Genomic DNA, 22,706 nt, shown 5'->3' on the forward strand with positions numbered 1-22,706 from the left:
AAATATAAAATAAAATACAGACTATACGGATGCTTCACATAATACTGTACATGTGCAAAGAGAAACATCGTAAGTCAAGCAGCTGGCTGGGGAACAGTGCAGATGATTTGTAGTGCATGAGCATGTAAACACACCTATTACGGAGTCTTTTGTGGGATTATGTACACAAAGCAGTGTGTGTGAAAAGTGTCTAGTGCGCATAGAGGAGAGTGTGTTTCTACAGGTGGTTTGTGCAGGCCCTGTAGCACACTTCGAATTTCAACTGGTCTGTCATTCTTTCCACTAACCATTGAACCACAGGATTATGGGATACCATGCCGGTTTCAGATGAAGGCTTTTTCTGTAGTATTGAATTGATGCTTTCTTCCCTGCATACAGAGCCTGTGAAGGAAGTGTTTTTCAACTTTGGACGGAGAAAAAGAGAGTGCAAATATAACATCCCAATCATGGGTTGTAAAATGGCAAAAAAAAAAAAGGGTTGTAAAATGGCAACAAAAAAAAATAAATTCCCACACATTGTCAAAATATTCCTGACTTCAAAATGTTTTTGGACCTTCTTTCTTGTTTTCTTCATCTCTCTGTGTTTGTCTACAGATGCTCTCAACACAAGGAGCAGGCAGGTCATCTGCACCACGCTGAAGGTTCTGCAGCACCTGGTTGTATCAGCAGATATGGTGGGTGAGGCACTAGTCCCGTACTACAGACAGATCCTCCCCATCCTGAACATCTTCAAGAACATGAACAGTAAGCAACTCATATAAATCTGTAACTGCTGTTGGTTTTTATAAAAGGTTTTTAGCTTTTGAGATCACTTTTGTTAAATATATGCTGTATATATCAAGCATAGCGTTAGTTCTGGCAGGTCATGTTAGTCAAGCTATCGTCAGCTGACTCTCAGCTGATCCTCATCTACCTATAGGGATGTGACACCTATCACAGCACCAATATATAAGGTCCTTCAGTATTATCAGCAGCTTTCGTGTTGCTCAGTAGCTAATTACCCTCCTCCATCCCCAGCTCCTCCTCTCATCCAGTCAGGATTCAGCCTTCTGATTCCCCTTTGAATCAGACTAATTTCTAAAATGTTTACATTAAATTGTTGAACATTAATGATACCTGCAATGCATTCATGTTGGTTCTGTTCTGTTTACCCTAAGGGGGTTATCACTGCTCTCTCTGCTGTCATCTATGCTAGGCTGCATGGATGCACAGGGAGTTCATGCACAGAACAGAACCATACTGCCAATCCAAACTGTATGCTAATTGTCAATCATCTTTGACGGCAGTGGTCCTGACAGAAGTATTTTTAATCAGCAAATCTCTCAAGACTGTGTACACACAATACACAAATGGTGTTCTCCAAGGGATGGTTTTATGCACAAAACACAGAGGAGTGCCTTGGAAAAGTGGCTTATTGTTTTTATAAAACAGCAATTTTTACTTCTATAGTAGTATGTTTTCTAAGACTACATTCAGTGCTATTTCTGCTGCTTGGTTTTATGTTTAACTTTTTTTTTTGTATCTCTGATCCGGCCACAAAAACACTGACAATTAACATTTATTTTGCATTGATCCCTGCAGCCCTTGTCTTGCTGGAGATCAGTGCAAGCCTTCAGCTGTGATCTTGAAAGCTGGTCTCAGATTAGCAGGCATCGGCACTGCTCTGAGTCACTCTTATTGAACATTCTACATCATTACTGAACATTTATGCCGACTTTCTACATGCCAATACAAGAATCTACATCATCTGGTGCCTGAATTTCCATTGATTGTGTAGTTATATTTGTGTCTCTTTGTCATCTGATGTCTTTCATCCTTTTAAACATGGTCCTGAGGACTGATGTGAGCGTTCTGTATTCATTGTGTCCTGGTGTCGGACCGGTTCACGCTTCCATTCACCGCCTTTGTCAGGCAGACTATAGGCCTGCCAGACATCTTCAGACGTGAGGACAAGCATTGTGGATCAACCATCCCATCACAGGCTTAACCAGCCGAAATGCTGCCACCTCACTCCTCTGATCAATATCCAATTTTAATCTTTTGTCTTCTTAATTCCATAATTATCTGCTAATGTTTTGTTTGAGCTAAAGAAGGAGCACTGGAGGAGCAGAGAAAGCTTCTCTCATTAGCTCCAGGCTCCATGCTAATCTCCTCTGTGAATTAGCTGTAGGTAAAGTCTCTTAAGTGTTTAATACCCGGTTTACAAGTTAAGATCAGGACTGGTTAGATTGGTTTTCTTTGGTTGTAAGGCACTACCAGACACTGTGCATCTTGTGAATTTGGAAATGAGCAGTTGCTATTTTTGTCTGCAGTTTTAAAAACAAACCTTTTAGTTCTGTGGCGTAGTTAAGTAGTCTGATTGTATGAGAGAGAGAGATGTTTGGAGACTTGCGGTTAATTGAAGTTGGTCTAAAAATGATCCGCTTTTCTCCATTGGATTCCTCTGGGGGGAGATGGTGGTTACGTATTTTCTGGATGTGCTGAACTGGATCACTCTCATAGTAAGTCACGGGCCTCTTTGTGTATGTGTATGTGTGGTGTTTTCATGCCTTGTGGCATTGTGGCCAGAAGGAAATTGTGTCTGCATAGTGGTCTTTTGTTCCCCAGGATGCAGCTGTTGGTACTGTGGTGTTGTGTGTCTATGTATGTGTGTTGTCCTCCTTTCTGTGGTTTTCAGATCCTGAATTTTGAAGGTCACATTTGTCCATAATTTTTGCATGAATTTAGCCATATGAGAGTTGTGTGTAATTTGGCCTGTTTGTGTGCATATTTTCTTTTCACTGCCAACAAGTAAAGTAATTCCAGTGCTGTTAAATATTTTTACATACTATTTTTATATTTTATATACTGCAGTAAGGTTTTTTTCTTTTATATTATATATAAGTATAATATTTATATATTATGTTATGTTATGTTATATTATATATAAATACATACATATAATGTACTATGTAATGTAAATGTTTCTCAATTCTTTCTTTTTAAGCTTTATAATAAATAATTATCCAGTATGATTTTTATGGAAATATTTAGATGCTTTTGTTCAAAGCGGCTTACAGTAAATTATACATTTTGTCAGCTTATGTTCCCTAGGAATCAAACCCCTGATCTTGGCATTCAGAGCTACATAAACCTTGCAATTTTTGGGTAGACTGTTCCTTTAAAAATAAAATTTGTGGTAATTTTGTTCTAGGCAGAACTCCTTGACCCTGGAGTAGTTGTAAATTAACAATTTCTGTGTGCGTTTCCCCAATGTTATTCCACTCTGTTTAAATCATTAAGAGTCTGGAAGTTTAACCCCTTCGATCAATATGTAGCACTGACATCTTGCTGTGTTTTTTCACTTTCTATGGGTTTCTAAGACTTTTGTGGTCACTTGGGCTTCAGGTAAACTTGATTTACCTCCTGATTAGCCTGCAGCATTTTCACTTGTGTGAGTGAGTGTTTGTGTGCTGCTGTACTTCAAACTACTGAATATGCGGGAACTGTAAATGCATGCGAATCACAGATGCAGTTTACACGCTTCTGTTGTTTTCCGGCTGGGATGATTCTTGTTGTTAATCAAACACGGTGACGTCTCTTACGAGGGACAGATCTGCTCCATCATGCAGTAGATTACACACACACACACACACACACACACACACACACACACAATGATTCTTGTTGTTAATCAAACACGGTGACGTCTCTTACGAGGGACAGATCTGCTCCATCATGCAGTAGATTACACACACACACACGGCAGTAACTTAATTTCCTGCCTGCTTGCCTCTGTCCAGTACACACTCCTTGAGGAGAACACACTCCCTGCTTAGCAGGACGCTTCCTAACAAATGTGTGTGAACAAATGTCCTGCTAATGATGCTTAACGACCCCGAGCTGTTCTGCCGTTAGCCTCTGCTTCACTCCTGCGTGCATGTGTGTGTGTCTTTTTTATTGGCCTGCATTATCTTTGAGCTGTTAGTCTGCTTTCCACATTAATCTGCAACAGACCTGCTGTGATACACTCTTTTTGGTCCTATGAATCTTCCTGCTGGGAATGCCGACAAGTCTGATAAGCACAAACACACACAGAAACATATATAGTGTGGTGGCAATGATGCAAAGCTGAGAGGTTTTTGTTAGAACTAAAATTACTATTTGTGTTCATGAGGTGGTAGTTTCAGAGGTGTGGGGGCTGGTGATATATTATCTTGGTGGCGGTCTGGTTATGTTGTTCCTTGTATGTGCATGCCAGAGGTGCTATTAGCCTCAGGTGTGTCTTATCACACGTTGCCAGTAGTAGTTTGTACCTCCACTTAGCGACCTCCTCCCATTGTGAGACTGGCTCTGGAGGGCAGCAGTCACTCAAGGCAATGCAGACCTTATATAATGCAAATGCAATTCCATATGCACATAGCTTCACATGTTTTTGAGTGATCAGTAGGCCTAGACAGAATCTGTGGACTTTTGGGGGATTTAAAACTGGATTTAAGCATTTTTTTGGTAAATGTGTTAAATGGAACAGAGAGTGTAGGTAGGCTAATACTTCTATTGGAAGCTAATAGTGTATTTAAATTAGCCCAAATATTTAATAAATGAACACAAGGGAATTATCGGTAATAGACAAGACCAGGACTGTTGCTTAAAATTACATGGCCTGGTGTTGAAATTTATATGGCTAAACCAAGGTTTTTTTAAGGCAACAAATGGTCCTTTTGCGAGGGAACTCTTTCCTAAATTATAAAGGCCATATATTTTCTTGTATCAAGAGCCATTTATACTGTGAAAAATAAAAATATTATAAATATTTGTAAAATATTTACCTTCTATTACATTGACAATAAATCTGCGATTGTCAATTAAAAAATAAAAATATTTGATTATTCTCACAGTTTCTGACTAGTCTTTAAAAATCTGAGTGAAAATGTGCATTCTGATATACTGGGAAAACAAATGTTATTAAATAAAAATAATTAGAATAATAATTATTATTAATTTATAGAATTTTGTGAGTGTATATATGTGTGTGTGTTTATATTATACTATTATTATTAGGGGTGCAACGGATCGTAGATGATCCATGATCCGTACGGACCAGGCCCCACAGTTCGGCATGCATGTGATTCATGGATTAACTGTTAAGTTTAACCATCATAGAGTGAAAGTTTATCATTTGCACATGTTTTGTCTTGCCAGTTTACACATTCAAGCAGTTTTTGGCAAGTATTCTATTAAACGCAGTCGGTTATTTCTTAAGTGAACGTAAACAGGTGAGAAAGAAACCTGATGCGTGTCAGTATTAGTGCCGTGCATTTGGTCTTAAAGCGACAACAGCCAATGAATACCCGTTTCTGTCTGCTAATCAAACACCACAGCTCTAACAAAGATGAATCTGTATTTAAATTGTGCAGTGAGCACTATTGTGTTAAACTTAATTATTATTATTTCTGCACCAAAATTCTGATATTTGTAACTGTGATTTGTTGTTTTCATCTATGCTTGTAATTTGTGTAATTGTTCTTGTTTTATTACTAACTTTATTAGTTAAGCTAGTAGTTTTTGCTATGGTATAGAAATACTTAAAGTAAGGTTTTTTTCTTTTTTTTTTTGCTGATCCGAAAAATGATCTGATCCATGACTCAAAATCCATATATGATCCGAACCGTGAATTTTGTGATCTGTTGCACCACCAGAGGTATAAAGAGTACCTAAAAACCATACTTGAGTAAAAGTACAGATACCTTACAGTGAAAATTACTCCACTACACATTACAAGACACCAATTCCAAAACAACTTGAGTAAAAGTCTTAGAGTATCTGATTTTAACAGTACTTACAGTAACTAATTACATTTACTCCAATACTTTACACCTCTGTGCACCACTAATTATTATTGATATATAATATAATTATTTATTATATTATATTATAATTACATTACGTTACATTACTGTGGACCCTATTTGTGATCTCCACAATCTATCTATCTATCTATCTATCTATCTATCTATCTATCTATCTATCTATCAGAGATCACTATCTCTGTGATCCCCATACCCCAGTTTGCAAATCCCTGGGCTAGTGTGTTTGTGTGTGTGTGTGTGTGTGTGTGTGTACAACTTGGTTGTGTGTGCATGCCTATACTTGTTCACTAGAGAACATCTGCCCATATTGCTACCGTATCTAGTGCTAGTCCATGTTTTTGAGAGACTTCTTAATAAATTTTATCACTGCTGATACGAGACCCTCTTCTCCTGTAAAAAGTATATTCATAAGAACACGCTCGCACAAACACAAAGCAATACAATATAAGTTTCATACCGCACTCCCTATGGGCTCGTCATTTTCCTGTCTACGTCACGTGTCTTCCTCTCATGGGAGATTTGAGCCAATCTGGCCTCCTGCAGGACTCTTACAGCAGTGATGAATTAATCATCTCAGCCACTGCTGCCCCCAGAGAGAAGAGAACAGCTCTGCCAAGCCCACCCTCATGCGTACGGCTCTCCCTGTGCCTGCCTGACCCGTCTCAGCATGCTTCATAGCCCTTAATGATGCTGCTTTAACACAGCCAGTCAATTTATATATTCTACTGTATATATACATTTTATTTATATATATGCATAGAAGCATACGGTGTGGATTTGCCTGCCGGCTGTCGCAGTTTTTATCATCAGCAGGCTGGGGGCTCCGAGCCAATCAAATCTGAGACGGGCCCCTTGGGTTTCCTGTTGAGCAGCGGCTCCAATTTAAAGGTCAACTGATAACAGCCAAGACTCATGAATACCTGCATGTCTCTGCATACATGTCTATTGCTCACACACACACATGACCTCATGCACCTGTGTTTCTACCTTTATTTCTCTATTTTTTGTCTGAATTTAATTATGTTTCCTTTTATTATTTCTATTTCTTTTGTAAGACACTGTCCATGGAAGCCTTCACAGAGAGTATTTTATAGGAAAGCAAAGATTCACTGGAGGTTAACCTAGAGGTCGTAGTAACCTTCACAGTGTGTTTTTGGCATTGAGCTCTGGTAAATATATGTTTTAAAAGGAGATATACAATATATCAGTACCATATTAGAATTTTTAAAAATGTATTGTATTATATTGGATATATATTGACTGAAATTGGATATTAAATTGTTCATGCACATTTTCTGTTTTTAAATTTCGATCGCCTTTGTCATCTAAAAGTTAAATTAACCTCATTTAAAGTTCTTTAAAACACTAATGATTTAATAACACTGTTACGTCTTTATCAAATCTCAAAATGAACATTAACTTTTCACACTTTACAATATAATGTGATGCTTAAATTCCCTTTTAGCTCCTAAAATTGGTAAGCTAGACATTTATTTTTTATTTATTTAGACAAAATAGTGTGTAATTTTAATATCGACCATAAAATGAAAGTAACAATTATGCACACTTTTGGTTTTTATTTTTATTGTGTTCATTTTCTGTTTTGCCTGCTTTAGTTTTCCTTTTTTCTCATTTTCCTGCCACTAGCTAGTGAGTTAGTTAAATTCAGAATTTGAGATTCTGTTTTCTGAACTGAAAATCAGTGTTTTTTGCTTTCTCACACACAAAGCTGGAGTAGCTAAGCTGTTTTGTGAGTTTAATAAGTGTGTGTTTGCTAACTGTTAACTGCTAACTTAAATTCATCTAGTTGATATTATTATATTCTAGTAATCTAGAATTATCCTGAGGTATCAAACTTAAGGGCTCTGAGTTGTCCAATGATCTGACAGGCATTTCATCTGGGCAGTTAGTTCAAGATGGAGTTTGTGAGTGAGTGTGTGTGTGCGTGTGTGTGTGTGTGCATTAAACATTCTCTGTATTTAGCAATTCTCTGTATTAGACATTCAAACACTGACTTGAATGCTGTGGTCTTTTAAAAATGACCGATGGGCTCATTCGCTTTCTTTTGCCCTTTCTTTTGATCTCTCCTGGCTTTAAGACTTCTGATCTGTGTGTGTATTAATCAGTAGAATCCGTGATCTGTCGTCATCTGTTGTGCTTTAATCCTAAAGTTTTCAGCTATGTTAATGCAGCTCGTTTTTGAGGCACCTTTGGAACTGGGATTCCTGATTCAGAACACCAGCACTGCTGCTTCTGCCTTCATCTGATCTTCTCACAGATATGAATGTGCGCGCAGTGTTCCCTATAAGGGGTGCATACGTATGAGCACGTACTTCTGACTCTGCTTCCATGCAGACTCAAATATGTGGTGAAATAGTTAGTGCTTTCATGAGCTAAATTAATGGGCAGTATTTTAAATAGAGTCCATCTGCATGTCCATTGATTTTAATTTGGATCTGAGGCTGTGAGAAATCTTGTTTGAAAACGGCTGATTAATTTGCACGATAAAGAACAGTACAAGGACTTAAAGTTCATAATGGCACATATGGAGGCCCACAGAGGCATGCACTACTATAATATAAAGTCTTATTATATAAATCTCTACATTCTTCTTCTTCTTCTTCTTTTTTTTTTTGGAGAGAGAGAGAGAAAACATGGCCTCTGGTAAAATTATTTATTAATAACTATGTTTTATTATAATGTAATTTAATCATGTGTTTTTTAAAAATGTTTAATAATTTATTATTTTATTACATTTATAATTTATATTTACGCTGAACAAAATTATAAACGCAACACTTTTGTTTTTGCCCCCATTTTTCATGAGCTGAACTCAAAGATCTGAGACTTTTTCTATGTACACAAAAGGCCTATTTCTCTCAAATATTGTTCACAAATCTGTCTAAATCTGTGTTAGTGAGCACTTCTCCTTAGCCGAGATAATCCATCCACCTCACAGGTGTGGCATATCAAGATGCTGATTAGACAGCATGATTATTGCACAGGTGTGCCTTAGGCTGGCCACAATAAAAGGCCACTCTAAAATGTGCGGTTTTACTGTATTGGGGGGTCCGGGGGGGGTCCGAAAACCAGTCAGTATCTGGTGTGACCACCATTTGCCTCACGCAGTGCAACACATCTCCTTCGCATAGAGTTGATCAGGTTGTTGATTGTGACCTGTGGAATGTTGGTCCACTCCTCTTCAATGGCTTTACGACGACGAACTGCAGTCAGGTCGAGACCCCGATGAGGACGACGAGCATGCAGATGAGCTTCCCTGAGACAGTTTCTGACAGTTTGTGTAGATATTCTTTGGTTATGCAAACCGGTTGTTGCAGCAGCTGTCCGGGTGGCTGGTCTCAGACAATCTTGGAGGTGAAGATGCTGGATGTGGAGGTCCTGGGCTGGTGTGGTTACACGTGGTCTGCGGTCAGGCACACCTGTGCAATAATCATGCTGTCTAATGAGCATCTTGATATGCCACACCTGTGAGGTGGATGGATTATCTTGGCAAAGGAGAAGTGCTCACTAACACAGATTTAGACAGATTTGTGAACAATATTTGAGAGAAATAGGCCTTTTGTGTACATAGAAAAATTCTTAGATCTTTGAGTTCAGCTCATGAAAAATGGGGGCAAAAACAAAAGTGTTGCGTTTATAATTTTGTTCAGTGTATGTTATATTTAGATTTAAATATATTTCATTTTATAACTTTTATACATTTCTTAATGCATATTTATTTATTTTTTAACATTTGTTATAATTTAGACTAAAATGAATTCTAATTCACACACACACAGACACACACACACACACACACACACACACACGTTTACTTAGCTATCTAAATGGGGACATTCCATAGGCGTAATGTTTTTATACTGTACAAACCATATATTCTTTCGCCCTTCACCAACCCTACACCTAAACCTACCCCTTACAGGAAACTTTCTGCATTTTTACAATTTCAAAAAAACGTTTAGTTTATTTTTAAACCCGTTTTACAAATAAAGACGTCCCCAAAGGGAGGTTTTTGGAGATTTTGTCAGGTTTAGCTCACTTTTGGGTACAAATTTGTCCCCATAATATGTTAAGTAATATAAAGTAGGTACACACACACATACACACAATATCAATAGAAAGTCCCCTCAATATTACAAATACAACCATGTGTACATGTGTGAAAAATCAATCCATGAGTGAGGGAGTGATGGGATGGCAGCAGTTTATGCCCTGCTGATGCAGACACCGTATAAAATCTCCTGTGACCCAAGAGCAGCTAATCACACCATCACACTCTTACTGAGAAAGAGAGAGAGAGAGAGCACTGACACCTGAGCAGACCTGCCTCCATATGTGGTGAGAAGTAAAACCATCTGTTCTAGAGAGCAAAATGTTCCACACCTGAACCAACTCAATATGTGTGTGTGCATACACTCTTTGAATTTATATACTCTTCTTTTGGGGTCGGTAAGATATTTAAAATTTGGAAAAAAGTATTTTCTGCTCACCATGTCTACATTTGTTTGCAAAATACAGTAAAAAAAGTAATAGCATGAAATATTATTACAAATTAAAATAACTGTTTTCTATTTTAATATAATTTTAACAGAGATTCATTCCTATTATGGCAAAGTTGAATTTTCAACAGCCATTACTCCAGTCTTTAGTGTCACATAATCCTTCAAGCAACATTTCTTATTATTGTAAGTGTTGAAAACAGTTGTGCTGCTTAATATTTTTTGTGGAAACTGTAATGCATTTTTTCCAGGATTCTCCAGAATTTGATGAATATAAAGTTCAAAAGAACAGTATTTATTTGATATAGAAATCTTTGTATATTAATGTCTTTACTCTCACTTTACTGCCACTTTTGATCTTTTTAGTGTAACCTTGCTGAATAATATTATACATTTTTTTTTCACAAAAAACATACTGACCCCCAACTTTTGAACAGTAGTAGATTTAATTTTAGTGTGTCAAAGGTATCAAACAAACCAAACTCGATTTCATTAGTTTAATTATAATTGAAAAGCAAGGGTTTATGGCATATCCCCATAGTGTCTTTACTAAAAATGTTGAGTCTCATGATGCAGCATATCCATGAGCACACTAGAGAATTACACACATATATACAGTAATACACACAACCAGACAGAAACACATATACTTCATGATAGATGACTGCTGTTCCTGTGGTAAGCTAGCAAACTCATCGGTCACCACTGACAATGCCATCTATGCCTGTACTATCACACGTACACAGTCGCACAAACCACACACACAAAACACACACACACACACACACACACACACACACACACACACACAGCGTCTCGTGTGACAAAGTTTTTAAATCTGTGCGGCTACTATCCAGACTCCATTTCCACTCTACAGCACCTGTGTGTATCCTTAATTCAGTGTTAGCCCTCCAGTCCAATGCTTCCTCATTCACTACCACCTGAGACCCAGACACACACGTACACACACACTCCTGACACCAGGCAGCTGAAGATGGTTCTATTTCAATGCAAATAGCATCTCATCCACAGGGTTGAGGTCTCTACATTAGATTTGTGAGTTTTCCGTCTAGCTGTACTCTGCAGCAGGGACTCCGTTAATCAGCTGGATTGACTTCTTCACGCCGTGGATTCTGTTTCTGAGTTGAGCAGAGTTTGGTTTAATAGACTGCCGATCCCTCGCCAGACCTGCTGAAAGCACGACCCTTGCTGAGAGCTGAGCTTGACTCTCTAATAGTGACTGGAGTAGATAGGCCCTGTTCACACCTGCTATTAAAATCCCATGGCAAATGGACAGCCGAAACAGATCGCTGTTTACACCTTGTTTTGCTTCACAGAAGCATTTGCTTTGAGATGGTTATTCACAGGGGTGCACGTAAGTTTTTCAGCCTGGTTCTCATAAGAGCACCTCGAGATTTGTTTCGGTCCACTCACTGCACATAGTGTGACCCATTAAATATAATTCTAAAAAAAATAATTAATAATAGTGATAATAATATTATTGTACTTTATTTATTTAGTTAAAAAAAAAATAATAATAATAAACAAAATAATACATAAATAAAGTGTGATCATACTATTATATTTTAAAATAAGTATTAGGTGGTAAGGGAGTATTGCCTAAAAATACAATTATTTTATAGTAGACTTAAAATAAAATGGTACTATTTACTTTTTTTTTATTTTTTAATATGAATTTTCATCATTTTCTAACTTAAAATCAGCAAGTTTTATTTTGCCGGGTTGCCGGCCAGTTTGAACATCGTTAGTGAAAGAAATGTCACAGTTTTGCATTGTGCTTTGAAAACGGTAGCGGATAGCCTAGATTTATGCTTTCAGTTTGAATAGAAATTTTATACAGTATTACAGTTTCTTGATCTAAAATGATAATTGTGCATTAACAGCTGTCAACCATGTATGCAAATGAGCGGTCTGAACTTATTTACACAGATTTTTTATTTTGGTCACGCATGCGCACCTGTGTACCACTTATGTGCACCCCTTGTTATTCATATCTTTTGCTTTAGTCTGCCAGTAGGAAAATGTATGTTTCCATATATTCCTTGCAAATACTGTTATAATCCATTAAAGGGGTCATATGATGTGATTTCAATTTTTCCTTTCTCTTTGGAGTGTTACAAGCTCTTGGTGTATGTACAGTACAGTATATCTTTTACAACTTCACTACATTAGTGCATGCTGATTTTTTTTTCCAATTTATCTCTATAGTACTTTTTTTACAATTCACATCATCTCTGTTGCAAAACGTGTTTATTTATTTATTTATTTATAGTTGACATTTTTTATCACTTTGTCATATTTTTTTCCCTGGTGAGCTCATTACAGTTCATTCTGGGATTGCTTCCCTCCATGAATGATTCTCCCCTCCCCCATTTATCTCTATAACATGTTACAAAATGAACATGATCTCTTTTTCAAAACCTTTATTTTATTTTATGCTTTTCAGTACTGAAAAACATACTTTTAATATTTCTCTCACTGTGTCTAGCATCTTGGATTTATTTATTTACTTTCTTTTCGGAATTGCTTCCCCCCTGAGGGGATACCTGCAGTGCTGCCATAACATTTGGCCAAAACAAGGTATCTAAAGATGCAGCAAAATTAAGCTGTTTATGTTTCGGAACAGCCTCTTTGTCAGGAATGCCTTAAAATACTGTCTCCGTATGCAGGACATTAGGTTTTGGAACAGAGCAGATTGTACTAGAGAAGTTTAATGTTCTAAAGCTCCTTCACTCCAGTGTTCTTGTTCTCATCTTGTATCCTCAATCACACAGATTACAGCCAATTAATCTCTCACCTTTGTGCCACTCCCACAGGAATCTGACCTAAATACATCAAGATGAGTTTTTAATCTGAGTGTGTATGATAAGGACAGTTTTCAGAAGGCTGGTGCATGAGTCTCAGAGTGTGCTTTGATGACCAGACCTCTGATGGAGCTGTGAAAGATCTCATTTGATATCAGCATGAATCCTTCATATGTCACACAGCAGTGTGGTTTGATTCAAGCTTTCTGACATGGCATAAAAGCAGAGAAATTAGACAAATTAGGCTTGCAGTTGAATATTAATCTTCCTTTCATATAGAGAGAGGAAGATATATGCCATGTAAGTATCTCTGTTACTAAATTTAAACCAGGCTTACACATTGCACTTTTTTTAGTCTTCAGTATTTTTTTTTTGGTACTTTTGTTTGTGTTTTGGCATAGAAATAAAAAAATAGTAATAATGGCCCACCCATCATGTGTTTCACTTTCATTTCATGTATCTTCTGTGAGACAGAGAGAGTAAAAACGAGACTGGGCAACAACAACAACAAAAAGAATATAATAAAAACAAGACTTTCCTCCGAATGTGTGTCTGGCCTGGTGGGGGCTGACAGGAACTCAATGCCCAGAGGTCCACAGCTGGCCCCTGACCCACAAATGAAGAATTAGCAGAACGGCCTGGCAATTAGAGCCCAAATCCCTGGGCTGAGCAGGAATGCCAGAGAACATTCCTGTGCTGGGAACACCTCCCCAAACCTCTCCAATTTGATCCAGACATAAAACACACTCACGTGCATGCAAGACTAACCCCTGAGAGTTAAGAAAGAAAGAGAGAGCAGGTTGAAGGGCAGATAAAAGACTTTCTCTTTCCTAGGAGGACTATGTCCCGTCCTCTTCTCTTCTTCATCAAACCAGAAACAAACCAGCCTTGACTTTTCCACGTTGGTCTAAGCTGGTCTAAGACTTTCTCTTTCCTAGGAGGACTATGTCCCGTCCTCTTCTCTTCTTCATCAAACCAGAAACAAACCAGCCTTGACTTGAAGAAGAAAGATTTCTTCTTTCTAAACCAACCAGTGTTGATGGAGAACCTCAAGATGGAGGACCAACTTGCTAAAGAGACCAGCTTAGACCAACGTGGAATGGTCAAGGCTGGTTTGTTTCTGGTTTGATGAAGAAGAGAAGAGGACGGGACATAGTCCTCCTAGTAGTTAAGGTTTCTCTTTGAGAAGCAATCTGAGCTGTTTTTTTCTGCTGTAACACCTTATAGAGTGAGAGAGAGAGGAAGAGAGAGATCAGTGGCAGTGATAATTGCATGGTTGAGGTGGACTGAGGTTAATGAATCTCTCCTTCATCGCTCTGACCTTTCTAGTATCAACCCTCTGTTCATTCTGGACATTTTTTAATGACAACCTTTAAATAATTTATCTAACTTATTTCCCTTCATTAGCCGTCGCCTGTGACATTTTTTCACTCCGCCTCACATCTTTCAGAGTATATCGTCATAGATTTTTTTTTCACTTGATATTTCTTCAATCATGATTCCATTAAAAATGAAGTTATCACACACACACACACACACACACACACACACACTTTCTCTCTACAGTGCATGACTGAGGTTTGAACATGCAGGAGACGTTTGTAATCAGAGACTACTGTGAGCTCATTAAACCTGGAGTATAGCAAACTATGAAAGAGAGAGGGAAAGCATTTATTTGGAATGTACAGGCTCTGTAAATATTATCAGCAAGTAATGATCAAACGCTGTGTACAGTATAGAGGGTGACTATTATCACATACCTAAATGCTAATCTAACCTAACCTAAGTTTTTGTTCAGCTGATCAGATGCTTTTATTGTCAATTCTGCTTGTTGACTTTTTAAACTTGTCAGCTAAAATTATCTAACTGGCTAACATAGATTTTTTGTTTCAAAGTAGCAAGAATCACTTGTGATAGGATGACTTAGTAGCATCAGTAGGAATGGACTGAATATTATGATATTATATTATACTGTACATTTAATGAAATAACTGCTGTCTTGGAGTTTCCTGTTTAATTATAATAACTGCATACATTTCAGCAACATTTGTTGAAAAAAATACTTTTATGTGTGAAAAAAGTGTATTGAAATAAAGATGGTAAATTCATTTATAAAATACCTATATATTCAATAGAACAAAATCAACATATTATCATATGAAGGATCATGTGACACTGAAGTAATGGCTGCTGGAAATTCAGCTTTGCCATCACAGGAATAAATTACATTTTAAAATAAATGAAAATTATTTTTTAATTGTAATAATATTTCACAATATTACTGGTATTTTTGATCAAATAAATGCAAGCATAAGTATTCTTTCATAAACATTAAAAAGTTTTAAATGGTAATATAAATTAAATTATAAATATGCAAAAATATTTAAAATTATCCGTTTAAAATTCTAAATATGAAATTACAAATTTAGATTCATAAAAATTTAACATTTATATATTTTAATAAAAAAATTGTTGGGGCATTGAAAAGATTTGCAGAGCAAATTAAAAATCTAAACTACTGACCTGACCACAAATCCTTACTGAGCCCTGAAGGTGAAGATTTGTTTCTGGCTTGTGCAAATCTAAGATGCTTTCATGGTTGGTTGCCAAGGTTTTTGGCGCGATGAGTTTGGTATGAGGTTACTAGGTGGTTGCTTACAAGTCTGTGGGAACTTTATTACCAAATGAAACTCATATATCTAATGAATGTTTAAAAGATACTAAAAATGGAGGAATTAGAGAGATTTGTGTGTGGTGTAGAAGAAGAATGAAGAGCGAGAACAAGGTTAGACTTATTTAGAGATGAGATTGAGAAAATGAAATGCAGAACTACTCCTGATTCCAGATGTGGACCTGAACGGAGATTTGATTAAACTCCTCTGGCTCACAGTCTCAGTATGATGGGAAACTCTCGTAGGGAGCGGTGGGAACTCCTGCGGTTTCAGACACTCTAATGACTCTCAATAACCAGCCAAACGGCCGCACCCCCTCAGGCCATGTGTGCTTCCATCTGAGCTTTTCACTGAACTGATCATTTTCATGATAAATGGATCAATTAGAGAGACGGTCCGTTCTGGCCATCTTTCCTTGCGCTGGACATCTGTTGTAGTTTTGTTTATTCTGCATTTCTGCACTTAGACTTTGAAAGGATACTCCAGAAAATCTGCTTCTGGCAGGAAACGTGAACAGTATGTTTGTTTGCGCGCTCGTCCAACTTTACCCGCACTCGGCGAGGGTGCCATCCGTGTCCATGTGCCATCTTGTATTGAGGTTGTCAGATGAGGGTTCAGATTCTCTCGACAGGTGTTAAGCACAGGAAGAATGAGGAAATTACAGAGAATGGGAGAGGGAGAGATTAATTAATCAACGCCATATGTGGCTGCATGAAAGTTGAGACAGCATCTGTACGTTCGTTCACAAACAAAGTAACATAATTAAACACACTGCCATTTATGAGGTACTGTACTGCTGTGTTTACAGGCTGATTTGATTTTGGTGAGTAATAGGGCTGAACCTCAGCTCTGATTAGAGTAAACAGATCTCATCTGATACGACATCGGCAGTTAATGAGAGCTGAAATGAGAAAATGCAATACAGTCAGTAGAAAGTATCCAAGTCCCACAATTCCATGCCAAGATGGACATTTCCTAACTTCCTGGCTTGTTAATTGTGTGTTTTTTGTGTGAAATGTGCTCTATGTGTGTGAGTTTGCCTTAAGGAATGTTTCACTCTGTGTGTGTGTTTGTGTTTACTTAATTATTCTTTGGGGACAAATTTGTGCTCAGAAAGTAACTAAATCTGACATTCCTTTAGGGACATGCAAGAATGTCCTTATTAAAAAAAAATCATAAATATTTATAAATAAATTCTTATATTTAATTAATCTAAAAATTTGAAACATTTTATTTTAGTATTTTTTATCTAGATTTTAGGGTTTATTGTGATTACAATTAACTTCATATTAAAATAATACAAACATTTTGTCCTTATTTAGATGAAGTAAGTAAAAGGGTGTGTGTGTGTGTGTGTGTGTGTGTGTGTGTGTGTGTGTGTGCGCTGTCCCCGTAATTCAAAAGGCTTATAAATAATTCAGAATGAGTTTTTTTGAAAATCTAAAAATGCAGAAAGTTTCCTGTGAGGGGTAGGTTTAGGGGTAGGGTTGGTGTAGGGCAATAGAATATACGGTTTGTACAGTATAAAAACCATTACGCCTATGGAGAGTCCCCGTAAACCATAAAAACAAACCTGTGTGTGTGAGTGTGTGACTGTACGAAATATTGGCTTACAGATTTATCTGTGGATGACTGTTGTGTCTGAAATGTATTTTGTTTTCCTGGGAAAGCACAACATACACATACCGATGCCACTCTAACCGATTGGATTTAACACTAGAACTACCAAGGCAGTCATTTTGACCGTTTTGAAATTTTGAAATGTAATAACTTTGTTAAAAATGAAACCCATACAATACCCTGACTTTTCCTAAATGTGTTTATATTTTATAACATTTGTTATTTTATTAAAATTACAAAACACAAAAGAGTACACAAAAGTTTCTACCTTGAATGACCAAAGCGGTCAAATTGACCTTTCACATTACAGACAGTGTATAAGTTCTGCTTTTGCGATTTTTCCCCGCGGTTGAAGATGCACGTTACCTAGCAACTTTTGTTCTAGTTGTTTTTATATGCTATTGCTAAGCTAAAATTCCCATTTGTAAAAAAGCCGTATGGACACCTCCAATACAACAACTGCTGTCATTCAATCTGCCACGGTTCCAGGTATGTTAGGCTGGAAGACTATAGCCTGGCTGTTATCAATAATAGCCTACTTAAATGTTATGAAAATATAGCCATAATAATAATAATAATAAGAATGGCTATTATTATTTTTATGCTAGTGTAATGCTATAGCTAATGCATAGCTTATTTTAGCCCCGACAAGACTGATATTGTGAAATAAAACAAACTAATTAGGCGTTTTTTAGTGACAGTGACAATGTTTATTATTACCTATACTATCATAACAGATCCATTTATTCATGGATCATGATTCCAGTGGTGGCTGCATATAATTGTTTCTGATTCATGTGATCCAAATATTTCCAATAACTCCAGAGCGTTGTAAAGTTCAAAAGTAAAAATGTATTGAAAAAAATTCACAACATGTTTTATCTACAGAAATATTCTGCTTCCGTTCATATCTGTTGGCATTTAGACTTTCAAATACAACATTTTCACTGCGGTGAAAAACTTTTGCTCTCCCGCTTGCCAGACACAAAGCGAGGCGCGCACATTCGGGAGCGGTCTACATAGCTTTTACACAATTAAATATTACAAAAAAAATTAGTATTTTTAGGGTGATTACGTCATAAACTATGATGACAGACATTCAAAGCTTCATTGTAAAACCTCAAAAGAAGCTTCGAATATAAATATGATATGACAAAAATGGCATTCAGGTCAGTCTAGTATGAAGTCTCCCACTCAGTTCAGTCAGTCTGTCTCCCACTCCCTCCTTCATTCTCTCATTTTCCTTGCCTCCTCACTTCTCCCATCTTCCTCTCTCATCCCATCGCCAGTTTCCGCTATTACACACATTCTCATGCTGTAATAAAATATCCTATTTCTGCAGCTGTTGCATTTTCTGGACAGCTTCCCCAGAATGGAAGAACCAATACTTTTGTCATAAGTGTGATAAACAGTTAGTATAGAGGCCTTGTGTGTCCAATCCAGACTACTATATCCTTCACTGACTTTATGTGTGCATCTGTACACGGATGTGTACCATTCAGAATCGATTAGAGAAATTCTGGGGTAATACTTTAGTTTAGGGACTAATTCTCATTATTAACTAGTTGCTTATTAGCATGCCTATTATTAACATATTGGCTGTTTATATAAAGCCCATATTCTCTATGACCATATTCTACATCTCTAATCCTACCCAATACCTACTTACTATTAATAAGCAGCAAATTAGGAGTTTATTGAGGCAAAAGTCATAGTAAATGGTTTGTTAATGGCGCGAATTGGACCTTAAAATAAAGTTTGGCCAATGCCTGAGAAATTCAGATTCAAATTTGAATTGAGGTATCAAATTGAATGTAGGTTGTGTAACTTATAATGATCATTTTCCAGTATGAATTGCCCGTAAATGTTTTCATTTCTTGTTGTTGCCAAAACATTCCAGAAGCATTAGCATTATATTACAGATTTGTTATCTATACACAAATATGTAAATTAACAAAATGTTGTTGTCTATGGTGGAAGTATATATTATGCAGTCATGTGAAAAAGTTAGGACACCCTATTGAATTCCATGGTTTTCCATATCAGAACATAATAAACAAAAATAAACAAATATAAAGCCAAAGTGGAAAAGACATGTGCGACAATGTTAGGACACCCTTACAGTTGACATAGGAATTAAGAGGGTAAGTAGCAGTCAGGCACTGCTAATCAAATGCCTTTGATGAACTGATCATCAGCAAGTGTGAGCACCTCTATAAAAGCAGAAGTTTTGGCAGTTTGCTGGTCTGGAGCCTTCAGGTGTGCATTAATACAATGCCAAAGAGGAAAGACATCAGCAATGATCTTTGAGAAGCAATTGTTGCTGCCATCAATCTGGGAAGAGTAATATGGCAATTTCCAAACAATATGAAGTCCATCATTCTGCAGCGAGGAAGATTATTCACAAGTGGAAGACATTTAAAACAGACACCAATCCTCCCAGGAGTGGACGTCCCAGCAAATTCACCCCAAGATCAGACCGTCTAACGTTCAGAGAAATGGCAGACAACCCAAGAACTTCACATCAAACTCTAAAGGACTCAGTTAACATGTTAAATGATAACGTTCATGACTGTACAATTAGAAAAATATGGGACAAATATATGGCATGTTTGGCAGGCTTGCCAGAAGAAAGTCTTTCCTATCTAAAAAACATGGCAGCACGGTTTAGGCTCGCAAAGTTGCATCTGAACAAACCGTAAGATTTCTAGAACAATGTCCTTTGAACAGACGAGACCAAAGTGGAGATGTTTGGCCATAATGCACAATGCCACGTTTGGTGAAAACCTAAAGAGCATATCAGCACAAACACTTCATAGCAAATGTTACACATGCTGGTGGAGGGCTGATGTTTTTGGGCTTGTTTTGTAGCCACAGGGCCTGGGCACCTCGCAGTCATTGAATCGACCATGAACTCCTTTGTATATTAAAGTATTCTAGAGTAAAATGTGAGGCCACCCATCTGACAGCTAAAGCTTGGCCAAGATTGGGTGATGCAACTGGACAATGATCCCAAGCACACCAGCAAATCTACAACAGAACGGCTGAAAAGAAAAGAATCAAGGGGTTACTATAGCCCAGTCAAAGTCCAGACCTCGTCCTGACTGAAATGCTGTGGTGAGAGTTATGCATAAACAAATGCCCACAAACCTCAATAAACTTGAGCAATGTTACAAAGAAGAGTGGGCCAAAATTCCTCAGAACGATGTGAGAGACTGATAAAGTCATACAGAAAATGATTACTCCAAGTTATTGCTGCTAAAAGTGGATCTGCGGGCAATTGAATCATAGGGTGTCCTAACTTTGTCACACATGACTTTTCCATCTTTGCTTTATTTTTGTTAAATAAATAATGACATGTTGTGATATGTCATGTGATGTTGTTCATCTGAGGTTTTATTTTCCAAATTTTAAGACCTGACAAGGACCAGATATTTTTTTTTATTATGTCCTGATACAGATAACCATGGAATCAGAACGATGTGAGACTGATAAAGTCGTACAGAAAATGATTACTTCAAATTATTGCTGCTAAAAGTGGATCTACAGGCAGTTGAATCATAGGGTGTCCTAACTTTGTCACACCTGGCTTTTCCATCTTGGCTTTATTTTTGTTAAATAAATAATGACACGGTGTGATATGTCATGTGATGTTGTTCATCTGAGGTTTTATTTTCCAAATTTTAAGACCTGACAAGGACCAGATAATTTTTATGATGTCCTGATGCAGAAAACCATGGAATTCAATAGGGTGTCCTAACTTTTTCACATGACTGAATATTTTACATATAAAATTATGTGAAAATAATGCGGTGGATATTTTGTGGTGGTGTATAGAAAAAAATTAAATTGAACACCCAGTCTTAATTGTGTTAAAGGGGTCATATGATGCGATTTCAACTTTTCCTTTCTCACATTATTAACATGTTTCATATTTAAATATACTTTATGTATACTTAAATTATTATTTAAATAAATTAATACGTTTATTCAGCAAGGAAACAAATGTATCAAAAGTGACAATAAAAACATTTGTAATGTTACAAAATATTTTTTTTTATTTCAAAAGAAATTCAAAGAATTTTGAAACAAATGTATTATTGCTCCCACAAACATAAGACAGCACAACATTTTCAACATTAATGATAATAAAATGTTCATGAGCTTCATGACTTCTGAATGGCACAGTAATGACATTTTATATTAATATTACTTTTTTAAAACTATTGCTACTGAATTTTGCCTTTGTGAGCATGAGAGAACATTTCAAAAATATGCAAAAAAAAATTCTTACTGACTGCATTCTTTTGAACAGTAGTGTAAATATCTACACAGAAAAAAATGTTCAGGGAATGAATAGCCTAATCAGTCAAAATATGCATTTATTAATGCTTTGTTGCAGCTTGTGTTGAACTAATAAAAATTCCTCTGATTTGTTACTGTGTTGAATGTGTGTAAGTGGCAATTCAGTAAATTCTCCCCTCCATTCCATTTCAGCATCCTGTGTAGTGTAGCCAATTCAAATTCAAGCTCATGAATTCAAAGTAAATTTTTCTCATCCCCGCTGTCATACCATAAATCTTTCAAAGGAACAAACCAGATAAAATGGTGAACCTGAAGTTGTCCCAGAGGCTTGTGTGAGTGTTATTTTCAGCTGTTGTTCTGCCCATGTCAGTTAATAATGCATTTTTGTTACACTATAAAGTTAAGCTGGCTAATCCCCTTTTCCCTGAGAAGAAGAAAAAATGTGTGTAAGTTTTGTTTTGTAATGAATCTGGGGCTGTCATCAGTATTCACAATGTGGTACAATCAGTATTCACACTGTAAGCTTGTCAGAGCTGTTTTTCATGAGTGGAGAGTATCCTAAAGGAGCAAAGCTGCTTTTGACCTGATAAGCTCATTTGAATTCCACATTAATTACTCAAGTACCCTCTAACTCTTTAATGAGACCTCACAGCGAGAGCGAGAGAAAGAGAGAACGAAACGGGAAAGGCGGAGGTAAAAATGAGAGACGGAGAAAAAAGGGAGAGAGGGATGGTAAATTAGCCTGCCCGCCTCCAAGCATTTTCTCTGCTTTGTCAAGGCTAAACTGAGGGCAGCAGGGAGTGGGGTCCAATGTGTCAGAATCTCCGTGGCAACCAATCCCTCAGCCTCCCGTCTGCACGCACACACACACACACACACACACACACACACACACACACACACACGTGTGGCACC

General features: G+C 37.1%; 1 protein-coding gene across 2 annotated transcripts in view; it reads left to right on the forward strand.

Moving 5' to 3' along the window:
- Positions 1-22,706, forward strand: part of LOC107697704 (parkin coregulated gene protein homolog) — a 109,578-nt gene that overhangs the window by 71,973 nt on the left and 14,899 nt on the right. For both annotated transcript variants that reach the window (XM_016498504.1, XM_016498505.1), the window contains exon 4: positions 595-744. In XM_016498504.1, the coding sequence (XP_016353990.1) occupies positions 595-744 (150 nt within the window). The remainder of the gene's footprint in view (positions 1-594; positions 745-22,706) is intronic.

The sequence above is a fragment of the Sinocyclocheilus anshuiensis genome, unplaced genomic scaffold, assembly GCF_001515605.1.
Source record: "Sinocyclocheilus anshuiensis isolate Anshui unplaced genomic scaffold, SAMN03320099.WGS_v1.1 scaffold446, whole genome shotgun sequence".
NCBI classification, from domain to species: domain Eukaryota; kingdom Metazoa; phylum Chordata; class Actinopteri; order Cypriniformes; family Cyprinidae; genus Sinocyclocheilus; species Sinocyclocheilus anshuiensis.